This window comes from Talpa occidentalis, unplaced genomic scaffold, assembly GCF_014898055.3.
Source record: "Talpa occidentalis isolate TD23 unplaced genomic scaffold, MPIMG_talOcc4v2.1 talOcc4.11, whole genome shotgun sequence".
NCBI classification, from domain to species: domain Eukaryota; kingdom Metazoa; phylum Chordata; class Mammalia; order Eulipotyphla; family Talpidae; genus Talpa; species Talpa occidentalis.
The window spans coordinates 19,282,753-19,304,578 of NW_023601104.1; the positions used below are offsets into that span (position 1 = coordinate 19,282,753).

Sequence of the window (21,826 nt, forward strand, 5' to 3'; positions counted from 1 at the left end):
TAAAATACCTACAAAGTATTCAAAGACAAACACACACTAGAAAATGGTCAAAAGATATGAACAGGCAATTTACAGAGAATAAAACTCATATGCCAAATAAACCTAGGGAAAGATGTTCAACAACACCAGTAAGCAGAAAATTTCAATTTAAAACTACAATTCCAAAGGCATGACATTAGTAAAACTCCAGATACCTGTGAAAGTGTCAAACAACAGGAATTCTCAAATAGCACTGATGACACAGAAATTGGTGCAACCACTTGGAAGCGCTATTATGACCATATTTAATAGAGTTTAAGTTCTGTCCTGGGAAACTGTAAGTCTAAACTAACACAAGTCTTCCTACTATAAGTTTTACATTATAGATTAATTTTTAAATGAACTTCATAATTAAACTGAATTTTTAAACGATTTATTTTATTTATTTATGCTTATAAGAACTGGGGTATAGGCCCAGTGGTGTGGGGGTTGAGAGGATTCACCAGAGACAGAGTGGGGAGCAGAACAGGCAGACTGACTGAAACACACTGCTGAGGGGAGCAGCGGGTGAGTCAGGAGAGGTCTGCTGTGCCATGTGAATAGCTCCCTGTTCAGGGATCAAACTCATGTTGCAATGACTGGTGATAATTTGATAGTGCTGAGCCTTAACCCCTGCGCCACAGGGAGGCCCCATTTTTAAACTGAATTTTGAAAAAAGTTACATCCTTCTGTATCAAAACAAGAGCAACCTGAAAGTTAGAACTATAAACAACTTGTCTAGATGAGTGTATAAAATTATAGAAAGTCCGAACAGTTCTATAATCATTAAAGAAGTTGATCAGTACTAGAGTTAAAAATCTTGGTACCAAAAAATTCTGATGTTAGAATGTTTTATTGGAAGATTCTATCAACTTTTCAGGACTAAATTAATCCAATGTAAACTCTAGCAAACAGAAGTAGCAGAAACAATCCTTGACCTAGTATACAATACAACCGTACTCGCAATCCCATACATGTCGTGATATTACTATGACCAAAAACAATTGAGAAAAGTAAAAAGAAACATATGGACTAATCTCACTCGTAAACATGGATTAAAAAATCTTAAAATATTAAGTCAAATCCTAATAGTGCATATAAAAGATACTCCATCATGAACAAAGTGACTATCTCAGAAACCCAAGGGTGCTTTAATATTATTAATAACGTAAATGATATGATATATTGAACCAAGGAATGAATCTAAGCAAAGGATAAACTAAGGCCTCCCTGGTGGTGCATGGGGTTAAGCACAGCACTATCTGCAGCCTCTGTAGCATGAGTTCAATCCCCGGCCGGCCAGGGAGCTACCCACATGACACAGCAGACCTCTCCTGTCTCTCCCGCTGCTCCTCTCAGCAGTGTATTTCAGTAGATCTGCTTGTTCTGCTCCCCACTCTGTCTCTGGTGAATCCTCTCACCCACCATACCTCTGGCCTGTACCCCAGCTCTTGTATGCATAAATAAATCTTTTTTTTTAAGATTTATTTATTTATGCATACAAGAGCTGGGGTACAGGCCAGAGGTGTGGGGGGTGAGACAGAGTGGGGAAAAGACCAGGTGGACTGACTGAAACACACTGCTGAGGGGAGCAGTGCGAGACAGGAGAGGTCTGTTGTGCCATGTGGGTTGCTACCTGGCCAGCTGGGGATTGAACTCATGCTGCAGAGGTTGCGGATTGCTTCATAGGTTGCATCTTTCCCCCTTGCACCACCAGGGAGGCCCAATACATCTTAAAAAAAAAAAAAGGATAAACAAGACCTTTTTAACAGGGAAAAAAGTTAAACTTCATTAAAAGACATTAAGGAAGACCTAGATAAATTGAAAAAACTGTACCATATTCATGGACAAAAAGACTACCTTTTTTTTTTTAAATGATTTTATTTATTTTTGTGTACAAGAACTGGGGTATAGGCCAGAGGAGGGTGTTGTGTGTGAGGATTCACCAGAGATATAGAGTAGGGAGCAGAACAGGCAGATCTACTGAAATACGCTGCTAAGGGGAGCAGAGGGCAAGACAGGAGGGTCTGCTGTATCATGTGGGCTAGCTAGCTGGCTGGGGATCCAACTCAGGCTGTTGCAGTGGTAGCTCTGAGACTTAACCTGCAGACCACCAGGGAGGCCCAATTACTATGTTTTTTTAAAAAGCCAGAACTCTAGGGCTTCCCTGCTGGTGCGGGGGTTAAAGTCTCAGCACTATCAAGCTATTGCCAACCACTGTGGCATGAGTTCCATCTCTGGCCAGGGAGCTAACCCACATGACATAGCAGACCTCTCCTGTCTTGCCCACTGCTCCCCTCAGCAGTGTTTCAGTAGATCCGTCTGTTCTGCTCTCCACTCTGTCTTTGGTGAATCCTCTGACCACCCTCCCTCTACCCACACCTGTGGCCTATACTCCAGCAGTTGTATGCATAAATAAAATATTTTTTTTAAAAAGTCATCACTCTACAAACTGATCTGTAGCTTCTATGCAACAGCATTTAATACTGCCATATTGCCAGTTTTCGTGAAACATGAGCTAATTCTCAAATTAATATGAAAAGCAAAGACCCACAGAAAACCAAGATACTTCAAAAACATAAAGAAAGGGAAACTGCTCCCATTAGATATCAATAATTATTATGAAGCTATAATGACCAAAACAAGATGATAGTTATGCTGGGAAATCAATTTTTAAAAAATAGTCCACCCAGAAATAGGATCACAAATGTTTGATCTATGACATAGGTAGCACTGAAGATAACTAGGGAATGGTCTATTTGATGATAGAACAATTGGTAATCTATGTGATAGGATCTCTACTTTCTAACATATACAATATTTAATTTCAGATGAAGTATACACTTAAATGTGAGATAAAAGTATGAAGTTACATGATCATATCCCTCTCTTTGCCTGTGGGTTGTGGTGGGTGCTTGTCTTTATCAACTCTGGGAAGTAGTCCTTCAGTCCATGCAAAGAACTTACTTTCACACTTCACCTATAACACTCAGAATGCTTTCCACCTCAGGTAACAGAAAACTCCATCTCAAATTGACTCAACAATAAGGATATTTATTATCTCATATAACAAGAAATCCAGAAGTAAGGTAGCACCAGCCTGATTGATTTACTGGCTCTACAACAACATCACAGACCCAGGTTCATTCTATCTCCATTTTCTGCCACCATCAGTGTGTTGGCTTTGTCCTAAGGTTGGAACTCCTAATGCTTCTAAAATGGCTATTTCTGTTTCAGGTAACACTGGCAGATGCAACGACATCCAGTGGGGATGGTGGCAAGTCTCCTGGTTTAAGAGCAAAAAACCCTTTCTTGGAAAGTCTTCAGTGGGCCTGTGATCTGGTCCCTCTGGTCAGAACCAGGTTAGGGGCCCATCCCTAATCCTTCACTTGTGGTCTGGAGGATCCCATTCTCCTTACTCGGGGTAGGTTTAAGAGTGTACCTCTGAGGGCCTCCCCTGGTGGCGCAGCGGTTGAGTGCTGGGCTGCAAGGCTGCCCGCAGCCTCTGCAGCACCGGTTTGTTCCCCGGCCACGGCAAGGGTCTCACATGGCAAGCAGACCTCTCCCACTGCGCCCGCTGCTCCCCTCAGCAGTGTAATTTGTCAATCAGTCTGTTCTGTTTCCCGCTCTGGCTCTGAATTCTCTCACCCTCCCATGCTTCTGACTGTACCCAGTGCTTGTATAAATAAAAAAAATAAATCTTTAAAAAAAAAACTTAAAAAAAAGTGTACCTCTGAAATAATCATAGGGTCACCTTCCCTAATGGGTAAGAAAGAGGAGGGTGGGCTGGATGTTAAATAAACAAGCTACAGTATCTACTACCTGTTCCTAGTGAGATATAACACATTGTGAATTATAAAATACCTTAACTGCCACATGGGATTTTTTATTTTCTATCATCAGAACAAAATGAGATTTTACTGAGTGGGAGAAGATTTTTTCATATTATATGTCCAACAAGGAGTTAATACCCAAAAAATGTGAATAATTCATGAAACTCAAAAACAAAAAAATAACCTGATTAAAAGATGGGATGAGGATCTGAATAAACCCTTCTCCAAAAACAATGTAGAGATGGTCAACTAGCACATAAATAGATGTTCACCATCTCTTATAATTAGAGAAATGCAAACCAAATCAATAAGATATCACCTCACACCAGTGAGAATGGCCATTATCCAAAAGATAAGAAACAACAATTGGGGCCTCACCGGTGGCGCAGCAGTTGAGCACCGGGCTGCGAAGCTGCCCGCAGCCTCTGCAGCGCAGGTTCGATCGCAGGCCACCAGGCGTGGGTCCCACATGGTGCGCAGGACCTCTCCTGCTACACCCGCTGCTCCCCTCAGCAGTGTATTTCGTCAGTCTGCCTGTTCTGTTCCCCACTCTGACTCTGGTGAATTCTCTAACCCTCCCACGCTCCTCACTGTACCCAGTGGTTGTTTAAATAAATAAATAAATCTTAAAAAAAAATTGTTGGAGTGGAGAGAATACTTGTACACTTTTGGCAGGATTGTAAATTGGCACAGTCCTTATGGAAATAGTATGACGATTCCTCAAAAATTAAAAATACAGAGCCTCCCTGGTGGCACAGAGGTTAAGCCTCCCTGGGTTAAGCATCGCACTATGAAGCAATCTGCAGCCTCTGCAGCACCAATGTGATCCCAGGCGGATCAGGGAGCAGCCCACATGGCGCAGCAGACCTCTCCTGTCTCGCCCTCTGCTCCCCTCAGCAGTGTATTTCGTCAGTCTGCCTGTTCTGTTCCCCGCTCTGTCTCTGGTGAATCCTCTAAGCCCCCGCATCTCTGGCCTATACCCCAGCTCTTGCAGGCATAAATAAATAAATTTTTAAAAACAATTAAAAATACAAATTCCCCATGATCCAGTCATCCTCCTTCTGGATATTTATCCAAAAATTACAGAACCATGAAAATGAAGAATTTTATGGACCCTCATGTTCATTACAGCATTATTCCCATTAGTCAAGAGCCAGAAACCACCTAAGCGACCATGGACAGAAGATGGGATAAAGATGTGGTATATATATATACAATGGAATGATACTTAGCTAGTGGAAAAAAAAAAAAAGATGAAATCCTGCCGTTTGCAAAAACACAGATGGACCTAGAGGGCATTATCCTTAGTGAAATGAATCAGATGAAGAAAGACAAACACTGTATGATTTCACTTATAAGTGCTATAAGAAACAAAACAAAACAAAACAAAATAAATGAACTAAATAAAAATAAACTTTGTTACTACAGAAGAACAAATTAGTAGATACCAAAAAGGTAGGCAGGGTGGTAAATCAGGTTAAAGGGGTCAATTGTATGGTGAAGAATAGAACTGGACTTTTACTGGTAAAGTTAATGTGGTATACACAGTTATTTATTTATAAAGATGCATACCTAAAATTTATATACTGTTATAGTACATGGTTACATCAATAAAAAAATTAAACAAGCAAACAAAAAACCCCTTGAATTTTTTTACTTTCTACCAAATAATATTTACTGTCAAAATATCAGTTTCTTCATTTGCATGAAGACTAGACAAAATGTTTCATAAAGTCCCTTCTAGCTCTAGTTCTATTTCTAGTTTCCTCTTATAAAAAAGCAAGTTGAAAAGTTAAGCCTACAAGATAAAACCCAGAAATGAGAACTTTTCGTCTGAGAAGTCACAAGACTGGCTGCCATCCTTTTCTCCCTTAAATTATTTTATTTTTTAAAAAGATTTATTTTATTTATCTATATATACAAGAACTGGGGTACAGGCCAGAGGTGTGGGGGGGGGCGGTGAGAGGATCCACTAGAGACAGAGCGGGGAGCAGAACAGGCTGACTGACTGAAATACACTGCTGAGGGGAGCAGTGGGTGAGACAGGAGAGGTCTGCTGTGCCATGTGGGTTAGCTCCCAGGTTGAGGATCAAACTCAGTGCTGCAGTTGCGGCAGATAACTTCATAGTGCTGAGACTTAACCCCTTGTGCCACAAGTGAGGCCCCCCTCAAATAATTTTAGACAGAGACATTAAATATAAAGAACTAAACCATAACTGATAATATCTTTCCATTAAGTTTTAATATTAAAAATAGAAAGTTTAAAGAAAAAAAAGAAAGGTCAAGTGTTCTACTTTCTTCATTCAATCACTAATACCTATAACTTCTAGCCCTCACAGTACAGAGACTGAAAGTTCTTTCACAGCTCACTTTCCTTAGTTTGGTGACAACATCTCCAGAGCTGCTGGCACTAGGGACTATCAGCTAGCTCTCGTATCTCTGCATTGGCTGCCAACAATAACTTTGCCTTAAGAAATCACTTCTATGTCTTTCACAGTCTTCATCTGAAGGAATGCTTCCTTCATCTCACACCCAGACATAGCAAACCTTTTGCCATAGCAGCAAACCTTTGCTACTTTTTTCCCATCCCAATGACATTCTTCTAATACTTTCAGTTTACACCTACCATCAGCTCTCTGTGGGAAAACATCCCATTATTTTTATTTTAAAGATTTATTTTTATTTATGCATACATGAGTGTAGGGGCGGGGGCGGGGGGCAGTGGAGAGAGAAGTGAGAGGATTGGCCAGAGACAGAATTGGGAGCAGAACAGGCAGATATACTGAAACACACTGCTGCAGTGGCTGGTGATAGCTTGATAGCCTTGAGACTTAAACCCCTGCCCCACCAGGGATGCCCCCATCACCCCATTCTTATTTAACAGAATTCTATAACTTTTGACAGACATGCAATAGGAAAAAGAGAACTGTCTCTGTTACACAGGACATTTGGAATAACAAATGTACAGGACAACTTGGGCTTGTAAATTGAACTGATTTGGTTATATCTCCATTATATTTAACTCTTTCCAGTTCAGATTTGTCATTTTGGAGAGGAGGCCCAGGATCCAGTGAATTATCACACTTAATAGTGGAAACCACCCTGAACTCTCAGCTGTTAGTGTGTGCCATTGTTCATGCTGGCCCCAAGAATGTTGGAAAATTAACTTTATTTTCTGACTCAGTCCTCCTGCTGGGAAAGGGACAGTCCTACATTGACACACACAAAGAAAAACTGCCTCTTTTGGGAAGTCCCAGAGTGCTAGGAGAAAAGATAGTCTTAAGGGCCTCCCCGGTGGCGCTGCGGTTGAGCGCTGGGTTGCGAAGCTACCCAAAGCCTCCGCGGCACTGGTTCGATCCCCGGCTGCTCCCCGGTCACCAGAGGAGGGTCCCACATGGCGCGCAGACCTCTCCTGCCGCCCGCTGCTCCCCTCAGCAGTGTACTTCGGTCCTTCTGCCTGTTCTGCTCCCCGTTCTGGCTCTGGTGAATTCTCTCACCCTCCCATGCTTCTGACTGTACCCAGTGCTTGTATAAATAAATAAATCTTTAAAAACAAACAAACAGGCCTCCCCGGTGGCGCAGCGGTTGAGCGCTGGGTTGCGAAGCTGCGCGCGGCCTCTGCGGCGCCGGTTCGATCCCCGGCTGCTCCCCGGCCACCGGAGGAGGGTCCCACATGGCGCGCAGACCTCTCCTGCCGCCCGCTGCTCCCCTCAGCAGTGTACTTCGGTCCTTCTGCCTGCTCTGCTCCCCGCTCTGGCTCTGGTGAATTCTCTCGCCCTCCCGCGCTTCTGACTGTACCCAGTGCATGTATAAACAAAACAAACAAAGAAACCAGCAAACAAATAAATAAAGCATGCCTCTATAAAAAAAATAAAAAATAAAAAATAAAAAATAAAAACAAACAAACAAACAAACAAATAAATAAATGTGGAATTTAAAAAAAAAAAAGATAGTCTTAAGAACCAACCAGATGACCTTGACCAAGTCATTTCATTTCACCTCTGTCTGCCTCATAAGACTCTGACTGGAGAAACCCTCACTCTGCATCACACACAAGGTTGTTGCAAAAATCAAATGAGAACATGAAGAGGAAAATATTTTCACAAATTCAAAGTGGTGTTATTATTCTCATATATAATTTCCTCTGCAGCACTTTATGTGGCTTTTTTTCTAGTTTTGGCCACATGAGTCTACACATTCATCCCAGATTATGATGCTGTTTTACAACCCCCTCTGCCCATGTTCTTTTTGCTGTTTCAAAGATTAAATTGCCACGTCCATCCCTTTGGTTCGCTTTCTTTCCACCACTTCTCTAATACACAAATCTCACCAGAGTGTGAAATACTGCAGAGTACTTTCAAAATTCAGCATACCTAAAACTGTAAAAATAAGCGCTGTGAGTAAAAGTGATACTGAAATTAGGCAGCAAGGGTTTAAAAAGAAGAGTGATCACATCTAATTAGTAAAGCTTCCGGAAGGTAATTTTGTGATGCCACGTATTTTCATCATTTTGCCCTTTGTCCTGTCACCCACCCCACTTCCGAGCTTCATAAACAAGACCGTGTAACTCCAAAGCACCTGGCTGAGAGACCATCACCGTGTATATTCACTGGGCATATATATTTGAGACCATCACAGTATATTTTTGAGCTAAACGCCTCAAAACAACAAAAGGGGCGCGTTTTAACATCTATCTACCCAGTCCAGCTATCTTTAGTTGAATATATACATATATCAATGTTCAATATATATATGTGCTCGAACATTGATCTAGCATGTGCTAAGTCCCAGATCCAGGGGCTTTCACATAGGTCCCTAATACGTGTTTAGTCCTAACAGCGTGGCTTCAAGCCTTAAGCCTATTTTACAGATGAGGCTGCTAAGGCTCAAAGAGGGTGAGTGAAGTCACTGCGTATGCGTGGGCTCCCGAACACCCTCAGCCCAAAACTTAAGATCTTTCTAAACCCCACCTTGTTGACCTCGCTCCCCAGGCCTACCCCAGTTACTCCTACTCCAAGCGCCCGCCCTGGGCTGGCGTAATGCCAACACACCGCACATCTTGACAAAGCTTCCCAGCAAGGATGCTCACTCACCCAACAGCTCCTCACACGCTCGAAGAGCCTTTGCCACCCACCCCTCTGCAGCCCCCCGCTTCTCCAAGGCGCCGACGCAGCTTTTTCTCAAGGTCGAGACGCTCCTCGCCTGCAGACAGGCCACGCCCTGAGGACCCAGCTCCGGGAGTGAGTGGACACTTGCTGGGCAGGGCCGGAGGTGGGGGCTCCCCGGGCCGCAGCCGGGGGGCAGGGTCCCGCCTCCGCGCGCCCGCCGCGCGCCGCCCCGAGCGGACTACGCTTCCCAGCCTGCTCCGCTGCAGCCGCGCGCCCGGCGCCGCGCCCGGCCCGGAGCCGCCTGTTGATCGCCGCGCTCGCCCCGCCGCGCCGCCGCCCGTGCGCCCCGGCCGGTGCACCTCGGGGCTGACGGAGGGACTGCCGGACCGCCGGCTCCGGGATGGGCGCCCCGACCGGTGGGCGCGCCGCGGGTAAGTGGGGTCCGCCGGGCGCCGAGCGGTTGCTGTGGGGTCCCCAGTGCGCAGTGCGGGGCGGCCGCGCCCTCGCGGCCCTGGAGGATGCTCCGCTGCGCCGGTGCTCGGCGGGGCGGGCGCGCGGGGCTGGGGCGCCTCTGGCCTCCCCGGCCGGCCGGGCTGCGGGGGCGGCGCGGAGCGGAGCGGCGCGGAGGGCGGCGCGGGCGGGAGGCGCCCTCCGGGTGTGGGTCCCGCGCCCCGCACTGCGTCTCCGCAGCCTCTGCAGCCCGCCGGGCCGCTGCAGGGAGGGCGCGGTCTCCTGTCTGGCCTCCCGGAGCTGCGGGGCTGGATTTTTCCATGCTGGGCTTTGTTACCCAATTTCTCTTGTGCAGCAAATGTTTGACAGGCTCCTGGGAGCTGAGTTGTCTCATGCATCAGGAGAGCAGCGGACGGGGAAGGTGGGCTGCAGCGAGCGTCTTTCTCTGACGAGCCTGGAGCTGTCACGCGCAGGGCGTTTTAGCTTTCGAGAAAGCAGCGTTCGGAGGCCTGATGCAGGTCCTCAGATCTGCGGCCCCCACCCCCCAAGATTAGCCTTGCGCCCTTGAACAGTTTCCCCTCGTTGCCCTGCAGAAATGAAGACTGATTTTATTTTTTTAATAATAATAATAAAAGGCTCCTAATGAGAAATTTTACTTAGTGTTCCGATCCGGGAGGTGATGCCGTAAAAATGCAAATTAACAAGGAAGGAGGCCGCGAATCCTCCCGCTTCACCTTGCCCATTAAACATCTGAATCTCGAGGCACTTGGGAAGGGTTTGAAAAGAACATCGGGAGAGAGTTTTAAAACCAGATTCTGTCCTAGATCCATCATTACAAAAGGGGGAAATGGGGACCCTGGGGAAGTCCCCTGACCCCTCTAAGCCTCTTTCTCTGTAAAATGGGCCTTTGGGCTAAATGACTTCTACCTCTGTTCTCCTATGGGGAAACTGAAAGGGTGCTTTTCTTTAACACTATTACAAAAAGCTTAATTGTGACAGAACAAGTGGCTTTACCCTAGTGAAGAGGAAAGATTTTTCAGGGTGTGAGCAGTATGATTTTTTTGAAAAAGCAAACAGATTTCTCTATCTGCTTTCTGTGATCAAACCAAATAGATATGCACTACAACTATTTCAGTTTTTGTATATTAATGTAACATGGTAGGTAATGTGTTTTTTATTGTTGTCGTTTGCTTTTGATTTATTAAAGGTGAAGTGATGGAATCAGCAGATAAAGGGAAAAGCAAATGGCTCCCCAGGGCAGGGTGGAGTGGTCAGATGTGGTCAGCAAGAAGGTGGGAAGGAAACCCCAGCAAGAAGTAACCAGAGAGTATATACAAGGAGAAGAGGGAGGGTGGATCCTGATGGGTCATTGAACAATAAGTACACAGTGGAAGGAATGACAGAACCAGGAAATCAACACTATGCAAACCCTAACAACTGATTTCGGCAAGGACTGATCCAGGGGTACAAAGCCTTTGAATGAAAGGTGTTTGGAGAACAGGATTTTCACCTTATTTCAAGGAATCTCATTGCAGACACCATAGAGAAAATGTGGATTTAAAAAAAAAGATTTATTTTACTTATTTATGCATCCAAGAACTGGGGTGTAGGCCAGAGGTGTGGGGAAGGGGTGAGAGGATTCACCAGAGACAGAGTGGGGAGCAAAACAGGCAGATCTACTGAAATACACTGCTGAGGGGAGCAGCCGGTGAGATAGGAGAGGTCAGCTGAGCCATGTGGGTTTGCTCCCTGCCAGGGGAGGGGATGGAACTCTTGCCACAGTGACTGGCCATAGCTTGATAGTGCTGAAACTTTTAACCCCTGTGCCATCAGGGACCCCCGAGAAAATATGTCCTTATAGTACAGATGAGGTGTTGTCAAGATTAGCAGCACTTATTATGAGTCTCCCATCAAGATTAGCAGCACTTATTATGAATCTCCTGTTTATGGTCAGAGCTTCCCATGTGATGGGGTGGGGTGAGGTGAGGTGGAGTGGGGGACTATTGTATATGAAAATACTCAAGTGATGTAACAACCCATTTGCATGTGTGAACCTTAACTGAATCCTGGATCAAAAAAAAAATCACTGTAACAGATGATTTGGAGACAGTCGGGAACTTTTGAATATGGACTGAATATGGACTCCACAGTAGCTAATGTGGAGTTATTTCTTTTTCTTAGGTATAATAACTGTGCTCCCTTATGTGGGTCTGTCCTTCTTTTGAGATTGGGTATTCGACATGAAGTGTTATGACATCTGCATCTTTCAGCTGGTTCAAGGGGAAAAGAAGAATTAGGGTGGGGGAGCCAGCATAGATATATAGCAGATTGATTACAGTTGGTAAAGAGAAGGAATGGGTGCTTATTGTAGTATTACCTTTTCTTTGTATTTGAACTTTCTAAATAAAAAAATGGAGATTAATGAGGTAAGTAAATTTGAAAGGGTTTTGAGATCTCTAGTTAATGTTGGAGAGCTGCATTGAATCTGTGAGCAATTCAGAGTAAATCTGGGGCTTCACGTTCCTAAGATTTAAATTCTATTAGAAATGTGAGTGGAGTCAAGGAAAGTTTCCTTTTTTGGTTCATTCTGGCTATTAGCAATCATTTATGTTTAAGATCCCCATCCCCCAATTCCAACCTCAAAGCATTAGTGATTCACAAATCTTAGAAATTCTATTGAATGGATCCACCTAAGAACCATCCTGAAAGTGTTGTACCTTCCTCTCTACTTTCTGAGATTTGTGTCTGTAGAAGGAAGTTCAAGGTAGTGGGGTTCTTCTTACTTTGGATTAGGAAAGTATTAAAGAAACTAGTTTTCTTTGATGGATGGTGTGGAGTTTCCTCTGCTTCCTACATTTGTAGGAACTGCCGATAACCAAATGTATTCCTAAAGACTGTTAAGTGGCTCAGAGGGATTCACAGAAGCCATGTGCAGAACAGACTTCCTGTTTAACTAGACCAAAAAATAGAATTGACTCTTAAGATATAACACTTAATTTTATATAGAACCTTTTCTCAGAGGTGGCTTTCAATAAATATCTATTGGCTGACTATATTAACCTAAGTTTGAAAAAAGATTCTGTCTACAAGGGCATTTTTTGCTGTACCTAAAATACATGTATTTCTGCTTTTATGTTTTGCCTTCCTGTTTTAAATCAAGGCACCCCATCTCTTGCAAGTGTGTTACCAATATCCTTGAGTTTCTCCAGGGGCACCTGGTGGAGTGGGAATAAGAAGTCAGCCCTAAGACCATGGGTAACAACAGAAGCTCATGAAATAAAGTATAGTGCCAGCTGTGCCAAGCCTGGACATTAGGAGTAAGGGGAAGATCTGGGGCACCAGCCCTATGAAAGATCTTGGAGGCCCCTCATTAGTGATTGGAGGTATCTAGAGTCTAGTAGGGTGGGCTGTTTCTTCAGTCAGAATGTGTAGGGATGGCCATAGTCATTTTTATGGATGACAAGTATTCTGACTGGACAGTATCATACCATACCATGGCTAAATATTTAAGGCATTCATTTTGGTAAGGCAAGGTGCACACAGCACCATAAATCATAACAAATCATGGATTAAAACCTAGTATGGATACAGATGTCAGAGAAAGAGACAAGGCAAGTGGGCCAAAGACTGCTTAAGCAGACAGAAGCCAGGAGAGCCTGTGCACCAAAAGTCAAAGAGCATGAAACCCATGGCTGCAGTCAGGAAGTTGGAACCCTGAACTTCCCAAAGGCAAGGATGTGACTAGAACCAACAGGCAGTTAAAAGCTAAAAAGACACAGAAGTCAAGAAGCAGGAACGCCCCAGAAAACAGAGAATAGGCCAGACAGAGGGATAAGGCAGCAGTAGGAAGTAGGACTTGCCAAGAGAATTAGAAACCAGGGGGCATTCTGGGCAGATGGTAAGACTTCCACACCAGAGATCTTCTGCCCCAGCCAGGAAGCTTCTTGGCTGCTTCCTGCCCAGGAACTCTATCTCCTATGTTGGCCAGCTTACACATGGCGGCTGGCTACACCTGGCAGTACTGATCAGGGCTCTTACAGGATGCTGCCTCTCTTTGTCCAAGCCAATCCTGACAAGGAAACGGGAGAAAATACCCCCAGAAGAGAAAGATTATTCTTAGACCGAGTACAAAAAGAAATTGGCTCTGACCGAAGGCTTGCATATGCTAGGTGCTATGTCTAGTCCATGTATAATTGTGTTGTGTTGTGTCACCTCCACCTTCTGAGATAAGTTCTGGTCTGTGCCTATTGTACAGAGAAAAGTACAGAGACTTAAGAGAGGTCGGCACTCACACACAGATCTGTACCCAGTGGCTGATGCCAAGGGCCGCGCTTTGAGTCTTGTGTGTTCTTATGAACCAAAGGGGTGTGGTCACTAGTGGAACTATTACATGAAAACTGTTGTTTTAAAGGGAGACTGTTTTCAAGCACAATTTGAGAACTGGCAACTTTTGTGTTATGAGATTGGGAAATTGAGAACAAATGGTCTCAGCTATAAATGCTCCCTCCTGGTTAGATCTGTCCCTCATTCTTCTTTCAGCTTCTTCCTTCCAGCTGCCTTGCCATATTTTTGCCTGAAATTCCTCCTTGCCCCACCCATTCTCTGCCCTAAATCTCCTAAAGTATTTCCCAGACCATTTGGTGTGTTGTGTTTTTTTTTTCTTTTTTAAAGAAAGAAACAGACTTGATTGGACCATATCAATAGCTGGATTCCAAGCAAGGACCATTGCTGTTACATCTTTGTATTTGCTGGCAACTAAATTTGAAGTATAGGACCAAATCATGTCTAACTGGAGGATATATTGATATGCTTATTGTGTTTTAATTACTAGTTTAAAATGTAGTTTTGACTCATAAATTTGTTTACTAACTATTTGAAAGTATGAGATACTGAAGATTTACAATAAAAGATTGACTTCTCATTTCCCAATTCCCCCAGTTGGGAATAAATCATCACTTACATCCCCCTTCTATCAAACCCTCCTCTCTCATTGCCATAGCTGTCCTTTTCTGGACGGTCCTTTGCAGCTTTCCTAGATGTGTATCTACTCTAAAGCAATTCATGACAGTGCCTTGCCCATTTTAAAAGCTTCTTACCAGGTTTTTAAGAGTATTTTTTTACTCTTCTGTAAAGTTTAGTGTTTGGATTGGGCTTAATAAACAGGACTGGGGTCTCCCCCTGGTGGCACAGCAGTTGAACGCTGGGCTGTGAAGCTGCCAGTAGCCTCTGCAGCGCTAGTTTGATCCCCGGCCACGGGCGAGGGTCCCACATGGCGCGCAGACCTCTCCTGCCACCCGCTGCTCCCCTCAGCAGTGTTTTCAGTCCTTCTGCCTGTTCTGTTCCCCGTTCTGGCTCTGGTGAGTTCTCTCACCCTCCCACACTTCTGACTGTACCCAGTGCTTGTATAAATATATAAATAAATAAATAAATAAATAAATAAATAATTAAATAAATAAACAGAACTGCTTGTTTTGGCCTTGGCTCTAAATCTTTGCACGTGGACAGGGCCAAAGGCTGGGCTTTCTGTCTTGTATTTAATTTTCCTCTTTCCTACCACATTTATTCAAAAAAGAAAGTGGAAAGAGAAGCAAAGAAAGCCACTCTTCATGTTTTCCTTCGCAGGGCTCATTTCTTTGGATAATAGGAAGGGTTATCTGTGGGGTTTTTCTTCTTATTTATTTTTTTCCTTTATTGAGGTAACGTTGCTTTACAATCCTGCATAGGATTTAAGGGAATAGGTTCACACCTCCGCAGCTGTGTTACCACCCAGCCTCTAGGAAGGACTATTTGAAAGCCCAGGTCACCCTTCCTTCAGCTCAAGGCTGCACTTCTGTTTTCCACTTTCCTAACTGGCTTGCTGTGCTTGCTCACCCTGGCTCTGGAAGCCTCGCGTGGCGTTACCTTCACTCCAGTGTGTGCGGCAGTGTCTTGTTGCCTGTTGAATGCTTGTTGTGGACAGACACAACGCCAGAGGTGAGGTTGCAGCAGTGCTTTACAGACTTTCTACTGTGGCATCACTAACAGGAAGAGAGAACAAATGTTAACCCTGGGGGGAGGACAGGGGTTAAGGGGGGAACACAGGAACTTGGGCAAGAAGGTAAAACAGGCCAGCTATGAGCTATAAGTGAGACTTGACTTTAAAAGACTTGACTTTGGGGCCTCCCTGGTGGGGCAAGGGGTTAAGTCTCAGCACTGTGAAGCTATCACCAGCTACTACAGTGAGTTTGATCCCCAGCCAGGGAGCTACTCACATGGCGCAGCAGACCTTTCCTGTCTGGCCCGCAGCTCCCCTCAGCAGTGTATTTCAGGAGAGCCACCTGTTCTGTTCCCCACTCTGTCTCTGGTGAATCCTCTTACCCCTGGACCTCTGGCCAACACCCCAGCTCTTGTATGCATAAATAAAATAAATCTTTAAAAAAAAGACTTGACATCTGTGTAGTATATTTGTTACTGGAAAATAACAGCTTCCACTAACTCTGCAAGTCAAAGTTGTGCTCCAGGAGGATGCATTCTTTTTTGTTGCTGTTCTCCTGTGGCTTTCAGATGCCCTGATATGTTGACCCAGCACAAGCAATTTGTTTTAACAGGTATTGTTACATAGTATTAACATAAAATTTTAGCTATTGAATTAATGTCTTTCCCTGCTAAATTGTAAGCTCAGTTAGGTCACCAGACATCATGTATTGTGCACAGCTTTTGTCCCAGAAGTGTCCAGAAAAGGTGGGCTTTCAACAAATACTTACTGAATGAATAACCTAGTTTGAGAAACCCAGGAATACAAGGAAAGATGACATTGTCCCTGTTCTCAGGAGTTTGTGGTGTAGTTGGAAAGATAACCTATATGTAACATACATGAAGTGATAACTGGAGAGCAAGGGATGAACGCCAAATAGAAAGAGGAGTGACTTCTTTGTGCTTAGGTGGCCTCAGAAAGTTCCATGACACAGTGGAGGCAATGAATACAATGAAATGGACTCACTTCACTTCTCTGAGCTCATTTCCTACATGTGATCTTTGTTGCACAATATTTGTTGGCTGCATACTCTGGGTTAAGTCCTGTGTTATGAGCCAGGATTACAACAATGACAAAGACAGATACAGCCTCCACTCTCCCAGAAATTAGCAAGGAAGACAGAGATAGAAAAAGAAATTGTAGTAAAATCAAGAACTGCAATCAAGGGGGTGTCAGGGGCCTGGGAAGTGATCCAGATATTATCTAGTGTCCAAAGAAGGCTTCCCTGAGGAGTTGAAGTTTACATGGAGGCTAGAAGGTGAGTAAGAGAGCAGTCAGCCAGAGGAGGGGATAAAAATGCTCTGAGCAGAGGGAACAGCTTAAGGCATGATCCAGAAATTGGAGGTGGTCCAGGAGGCTGGAGCCAGGGGGATAGGGGAAGTACAGTGCACCATGAGGCTGACAAAGATGACAGAGGCTAGACTGAATTTGAACCTTATCTTCAAAGCCATGGGAAGTACTGTAGAATGTTGAAAAGCTATAGCAACATTGTTTAAACCCAACACTTTGTTCATTTGTGTAAAGAATGGATCAAACAGGGTAAGGCTGGCTATGGGCAGTGCAGGCAAGTTAAGTAGGTATATTATCAACATGATTAGATTCAGAGAGGATTTGGTGATTGATGGGAGGACACAAGAAAGGTATCAAGGGGCCTCCCTGGTGGTGCAGCGACTGAGCGCTGGGTTGCGAAGCTGCCTGCAGCCTCTGCAGCGCCGGTTCCATCCCCAGCTGCTCCCCGGCCACTGGAGGAGGGTCCCACATGGCGCACATACCTCTCTGCTGTGCCCGCTGCTCCCCTCAGCAGTGTACTTTGGTCCTTCTGCCTGCTCTGCTCCCCGTTCTGGCTCTGGTGAATTCTCTCATCCTCCCGCGCTTCTGGCTGTACCCAGTGCTTATATAAATAAATAAATAAATAATAAATCTTTAAAAAAAAAAGAAAGGTATCAAGATGACTCACTGGTTTCTTGGTCAACCTCCTGAAATCAGAAATTCTAGAGTGAAGCATTTTGGAGGAAAAGATAATAAGAACACTTCTAACATTTGAGGTGTCAGAGGCGGCCAAGCAGAGATGTCACTTCAATAGTTGGAAATTTATGGATCTAACCCTCAGAACAAAGTCTAGGACAAAGATTTGAATGTGGGGGTCTTCAGGATATGGTTTATAATTTAAACTTTGGAAGCAGTGAGTTCCCTCAGGTACAATTATAGTATGAGAAAAACAGTTCTAAAACAGAACCTGGAAGTATGCCAGTATTTAAAGTGGAAGAAGAACAATTGCCACAAAGACCAAGAAGGAGCAATCAGAGAAGTAACAGGGAAGCCAACCATGTCGCTGGACAGGATGATCTTGAAGGCCTCATTAAGCTCTGATATCCTGTGGTCCTGCAGCATTGGAATCCAAGCCAGCTCTCAAAAGCAGAGCACATGGAAAATCTGTGAGAATACAGAAGGACTTCCCAAGTCATATTACTTTATCAGCCAAGGTCCCAACAAGAAACAGAAAACACACTCAAACTGAATAATTTGAGGGAATTTTAATAAAGAGGCTATTTACGACGACGGGAGAGCTAGGGAATCCAATAAGGCAGAAATTTGGCACCAGCCACAATAGGGAGCCTTTGCCACTTCAAGGCCTGAAATCAGCAAGCAGAGGGTAGCTGTATGGAGAGGGCTGCCTGATGGGAGTGTGCAGAGGCTGCAGACAGCTTCACAGCGCTGCGCTCAGCCGCCTGCACCACCGGGGAGGCCCAGCATTTTTTTCCTTAATGGCGTATAAATAATGACTTATAACTTTGATGATATCTTAGAATTGATACATCTATCAACTATTCTAGTCCAGGATTCTTCAGCTAGACCCCTGCTCAACATCTTCCCCTGAAACAGGTCTGCTGTCTCCTGCCCTCCCCTCCTAACCTCCAGTCCCCTGCTGGTACCTCCTACTGGCCAAACAAGGAGGGGCAGCCCTTTGAAGCAGTGAAATAGATCACCTTAATGGGACCCAGAGCAGGATGGAGAGTATATATGTAGAGGAACAAGCAATATTTTAGAAAGAAGAGATCCAATACAATAATCTTAGAAAATGGAAGTATGTGGATAAGAGAGTGTATGTTTCTTATTGCTGTCACAGTTTTGGAGGTTAGAGCTCCAAACAGCTTTTATTGAATGTATTGATAAGGCTGCATTCCCGCTGGAGGCCTGAGGAGAATCCATTTTCTTGCCTTTCCAGTTTCTAGAGGTCGCCCACATTTCTTGACTGTTGACACCTGCCCCTTCTCTCTCCTCAAAGCCAGAGATTGCATCAGCCTGACCCTTTGCTTCTGACATCACATCTCATTATGACTCTTCTGCTTCCCTCTGCCTTGTTTTATGATGACACTGACCCCACCTAATAATCCAAGATAGCCCCCCCTACTTTAAGATACTTCATTCAGCCACATCAGTCCCTTTTGCCATGTAAAGTAACATTCCCAGGTTGTGGGGGCTAACATATGGACATCTTTCGGGGACCATTATTCTGCCTACCTCAGAGAGTGACTAAGCCATTTTGACTGGAGTGGAGGGCTTCCCAGGAAATTAATTAAGTTCAGGTCAAAACCAGATGATGGTAACTTTGGATGCTTGGCCCTCTGGATTTCATTCTGTAGATGAGAGGGAACCATGGTAAGTCCTCACCGGGCAAGTGGCTTGTTAACAGTGCTAAGAAAGACAATCAGCTCATGGTGCCTGGATGACTTGGAGGGAAGAATAGAAACTTTTCAAGATGCAGTTAGAGTAGTCCAGGCCAGAAGGGACAAAGGTTCAATCCAAAAATGATAGGCAGGGATGATGTGAAAAGTGCAATGTGAGTAGAATCTGCTGGACGTGCTTATCTGCAAGAAAGGGAAGAATCTGAAGGTGGCCTGAGTGCAGGAAGTGATAGACTAGGAAATCAGGAGAGCAGACCTGTTTCAGGGGAAGATGTTGAACAGGGGTCTAGCTGAAGAATCCCGGACTAGAATAGTTGATAGATGTATCAATTCTAAGATATCATCAAAGTTATAAGTCATTATTTATACGCCATTAAGGAAAAAAAATGCTGGGCCTCTCCGGTGGCGCAGGCGGCTGAGCGCAGCGCTGTGGAGCTGTCTGCAGCCTCTGCAGTGCCAGTTCGATCCCCACCAGTCGCGGAGATACCCATGGCATAGCAGACCTCTCCTGTCTCACCCACTGCTCCCCTCAGCAGTGTATTTCGGTCGGTCTACCTGTTCTGTTCCCCACTCTGTCTCTGGTGAGTCCTCTCACCCTCCCACACATCTGGCCTGTACCCTGGTCTTATATAAATAAAATTTAAGAAAAAAATGCTGCCAATTAAAGTATGACACATGGATTCTTTTTTTTTTTTAAAAAAAGATTTATTTATTGGGCTTCCCCGGTGGCGCAGCGGTTGAGCGCTGGGTTTCAAAGCTGCCCGCAGCCTCTGCAGCGCCAGTTCAATCCCTGGCTGCTCCCCGGCCACCGGAGGAGGGTCCCACATGGCGCGCAGACCTCTCCTGCCACCCGCTGCTCCCCTCAGCAGTGTACTTTGGTCCTTCTGCCTGTTCTGCTCCTCGCCCTGGCTCTGGTGAATTCTCTCACCCTCCCACGCTTCTGACTGTACCCAGTGCTTGTATAAATAAATAAATAAATATTTAAAAAAAAAAAAAAAGATTTATTTATTTATACAAGAACCGGGGTACAGTCAGAGGCGCAGGAGGGTGAGAGAATTCACCAGAGACAGAGTGGGGAGCAGAACAGGCAGACAGACTGAAGACACTGCTGAGGGGAGCAGCGGGCAAGGCAGGAGAGGTCTGCTGTACCATGTGGGTTTCTTCCTGGCTGGCTGGGAATCGAACTGGTGCTGCAGAGGCTGCGAACAGCTTCACAGAGGGGTGCTCAACCAACTGCGCCACTGGGGAGGCCCAACACATGGATTCTTAATAATATAATTTTACTCTACCCATAGAGCTTTTTCAGACTTAAATACCTTTTTGAAATCTTTTAATTGACACAATAAATTTCATATTTTGAGTGTATAGTGTGATAAGTTTGACAAATGCATGTACCTGTGAAAGCATCACCGCAATTAAGGGAGTGAAATTATGTCTGATCCCCCAGTTTCCTCAGGCCCCTTCACAGACCACCTTCTGCCCCCCTCTCTTCCCATCCCTAAGTACTTTTGACATATAGATCAGTTTACATTTTCTGTAATTCTAGATAAACGAAATTCTACAGTATACATTCCTCTTGGCCTGGCTTCTTTCATTCGGTATCATTATTTTGAGGTTCATCCATGTAGTTGTGTATATCAAGAGTTTGTTTTTACTTCTGAGTATTTCCATTATGTAGCTATACACACTTTACTATGGCTATACTCACCTACTAATGAATATTCAGATTGTTTTCAGTTGTTGCCTATTTCAAATAAGGCTGCTATGACTATATATAATTTTTTAAATCGTATCACCCTGTGTATACATAACAAAGGAAAATGCAAATGAACGGGTTAATATTCTTAAAACATCTTCATGTTCAGATTCCAAGCTTCTGAATAATTTTGACTCATAGTCATCAATATCTGTTTTTCCCCCACAGGAATAACATTTTTTATATCTTTTTAAAAAATCTGTGAAAAAAACATGTGTTCTCTTCTGTTACAGATGTGTAAATGTGGTCATGGGCACTGAGCTAACGGGGAGGACATGGGCTGAGGTTGCAGTGTGCTCTGCAGGAGTACTTGGAAGCAGAGTTCACCTGTGAGCTGGGGCGGGGTGGGGGGGGACACAAGGGACTCAGAGAATAGTTCAAGTTCTAATGTCTGATAGCTACCCAAAGGCAGTTTTGTGGCCTGTACTTGGTTGCTTTTTTTTTTTTAAGATTTATTTATGCATACAAGAGCTGGGGTATAGGCCAGAGATGTGGGGGTTGAGAGGATTCACCAGAGACAGAGTGGGGAACAGAACAGGCAGACTGACTGAAATACCCTGCTGAGGGGAGCAGCGGGTGAGACAGAAGAGGTCTGCCTCGCCATGTGGGTAGCTCCCTGGCAGGCTGGGGATCGAACTCGAGCTGCAGAGGCTGCAGATTGCTTCATAGTGTGGTGCTTAACCCCTTGCGCCACCAGGGAGGCCTGGAATTTTACTGTTGATGTCCTTTCTGTTAGTTTTGAAGCTTGTGCTTTTAATATGTGTCCATACATAGATGGTGATGAGTACATCTTGACTGCTGCTGGGCTAGTACTAATTGTCAACCATCAGTTGTAAAACTCAACTTCAGAATAATGTGGCAAATGGTACATGATAGACTCCATTATGGAGGACATTGATGCTAAGGACCTGACAGGTGAAGATCCTTGTCCAGCATCACACTATTAGTGCTACCTAAGCCCA

At 44.5% G+C, this 21,826-nt stretch overlaps 2 protein-coding genes across 7 annotated transcripts in view; one reads left to right on the forward strand and one right to left on the reverse strand.

Annotated features, from left to right (window-relative positions):
* LYSMD2 (LysM domain containing 2) overlaps positions 1–15,369 on the reverse strand; it is a 37,504-nt gene extending 22,135 nt beyond the window's left edge. The window contains exon 1 of one of the 2 annotated variants that reach the window (XM_054701558.1): positions 15,311–15,369. The gene's annotated coding sequence lies outside the window, so the exon portion shown is untranslated. Of the gene's footprint in view, positions 1–8,944; positions 9,001–15,310 lie in introns of those variants that run through there. The other variant, XM_037502492.2, reaches the window with a different exon arrangement.
* TMOD2 (tropomodulin 2) overlaps positions 9,347–21,826 on the forward strand; it is a 53,148-nt gene continuing 40,668 nt past the window's right edge. The window contains exon 1 of one of the 5 annotated variants that reach the window (XM_037502487.2): positions 9,347–9,390. Coding sequence is in view for 4 of the 5 variants with exons in the window: in XM_037502486.2 (XP_037358383.1) it covers positions 19,080–19,082 (3 nt within the window). In the remaining variant the exon portion in view is untranslated. Of the gene's footprint in view, positions 9,391–18,795; positions 19,083–21,826 lie in introns of those variants that run through there. The other 4 variants (XM_037502486.2, XM_037502489.2, XM_037502490.2 and 1 more) reach the window with 4 other exon arrangements.